General features: G+C 54.1%; 1 protein-coding gene across 1 annotated transcript; it reads left to right on the plus strand.

Annotated features, from left to right (window-relative positions):
* Positions 1-70: 70 nt before the first annotated feature.
* LOC104497596 (pre-B-cell leukemia transcription factor 4-like) lies at positions 71-1,725 on the plus strand (the record flags this gene model as incomplete). The annotated part of the gene is made up of 3 exons (XM_010140864.1): positions 71-312; positions 607-797; positions 1,590-1,725. Coding segments are annotated over 3 exons (569 nt in total), but the record flags the coding sequence as incomplete, so codon positions are not given.
* Between the last annotated feature and the right edge of the window lie 215 nt (positions 1,726-1,940).

Genomic DNA, 1,940 nt, shown 5'->3' on the forward strand with positions numbered 1-1,940 from the left:
CTTTGCTGGCTGATGCTCCTCCCCGTCCACCCCTCACTAACGTGTCGATTCCCTCTTTGTGTCCACCCAGTGTTAAGTATTCGTGGTATTCAGGAGGAAGACCCCCCAGACGCTCAGCTCATGCGACTAGATAACATGTTGCTGGCGGAGGGCGTCTCCGGGCCCGAGAAAAGAGGAAGAGGAGGACCGATGGCTGTAGCAGCAACATCAGGTGGCTGTCCAAATGACAATAGCATTGAGCACTCTGACTACAGGGCCAAGCTGTCACAGATCCGACAGATTTACCACTCTGAGCTAGAGAAATATGAACAGGTGATCTTTCTGCATGGAAGAGTTTTTATCCTCTCAATTACCAATAACCGCTTTTTCCCTTCGGGGTCGGTGGTGAGGACGGGACGGGAAGGCCGGCGAGGCCAGGCGGTTCGGCCGGAGCGGAAGATAACCGATGTCTCGTTGCTCATTGTTGCTTTTTAAGAGGAAATGAAGCGGAGAATCCTCGACAGAAAGTTTTTTTTGGGGGGGGTGGATGTTCTCCGGGGGGCAAAAATCCAACCCGAGGCAGAGGGTTCCTGCGTGGTGTGTCGATACCACTGTGTGTGTTTTCAGGCCTGCAGCGAGTTCACCACCCACGTCATGAACCTGCTGCGGGAGCAGAGCAGGACGCGGCCCATCTCACCCAAGGAGATTGAGCGCATGGTCAACATCATCCACGGCAAGTTCAGCACCATCCAGATGCAGCTGAAGCAGAGCACGTGCGAGGCCGTGATGATCCTGCGCTCACGCTTCCTCGACGCCAGGTACGAGGAAAAGCTGCTGCGGCCCGAGAAAACCCTGCTCCATCATTCCCAATGTCGAGAAAACCCCGCTCCGTCATTCCCAACATCTACCGTGGCCCGGGAAAACCCCAGTCTGTCATTCCCAACATTGAGAAAACCCGGGTCCGTCATTCCCAGTGTCCACCATGGCCCAGGAAAATCTGGGTCCGTCATTCCCAGTGTCCACCGTGGCCCGGGAAAACCTGGGTCCGTCATTCCCAATGTTGAGAAAACCCCGCTCCGTCATTCCCAACATCTACCGTGGCCCGGGAAAACCTGGGTCCGTCATTCCCAGTGTCCACCATGGCCCGGGAAAATCCCAGTCCATTACTCCCAGTGTCCGCTGTGGCCTGGAAAATCTGGGTCCGTCATTCCCAGTGTCCACCATGGCCCGGGAAAATCCCAGTCCATTACTCCCAGTGTCCGCTGTGGCCTGGAAAATCTGGGTCCGTCATTCCCAGTGTCCACCATGGCCCGGGAAAATCCCAGTCCATTACTCCCAGTGTCCGCTGTGGCCTGGAAAATCTGGGTCCGTCATTCCCAGTGTCCACCATGGCCCGGGAAAACCCTGGTCCGTCATTCTCAGCATCCACAGAGCAGAAATAATAACTTTTTGCCACCCATTTTGCTGGCGAGGGTCCACTTTGACCCCAACATCTGCTGAATTCCCTCAGTCCTTACGTTCTCCCTCAAAGCAAGCAGATTTTAGTGGGATAAAGCCCAGGGGGCCGCTCTGCGAGGCCGTCTGAACGGGACTAACTGCTGTTCTTACAGGCGTAAACGGCGTAACTTCAGCAAGCAGGCGACGGAAGTTCTCAACGAGTATTTTTATTCACATCTGAGCAATCCGTACCCCAGCGAAGAGGCCAAAGAAGAGCTTGCAAAGAAAGGTGGCATCACGGTGTCGCAGGTAGGACGGGTTTTATCCTTAAATAGTGGGTTTTTTCCCCCATAGTTAAGAACAGGTTCTAGTCACTGGAGCTTTAACAGGATTTAGGTTATTCCAAAGGGTTTAGTTGCTGTTTTCTGCTTGAAACCCAGTTTAAAACATCTGCTTGGCTGGTAACTTCCAGGATGAGGGGACAAGGGCAGCTCCAGTTTGGAGATGACCCCAGCTGGGTGGGA

Source organism: Buceros rhinoceros, unplaced genomic scaffold (genome assembly GCF_000710305.1).
Source record: "Buceros rhinoceros silvestris isolate BGI_N320 unplaced genomic scaffold, ASM71030v1 scaffold41237, whole genome shotgun sequence".
Classification (NCBI taxonomy): domain Eukaryota; kingdom Metazoa; phylum Chordata; class Aves; order Bucerotiformes; family Bucerotidae; genus Buceros; species Buceros rhinoceros.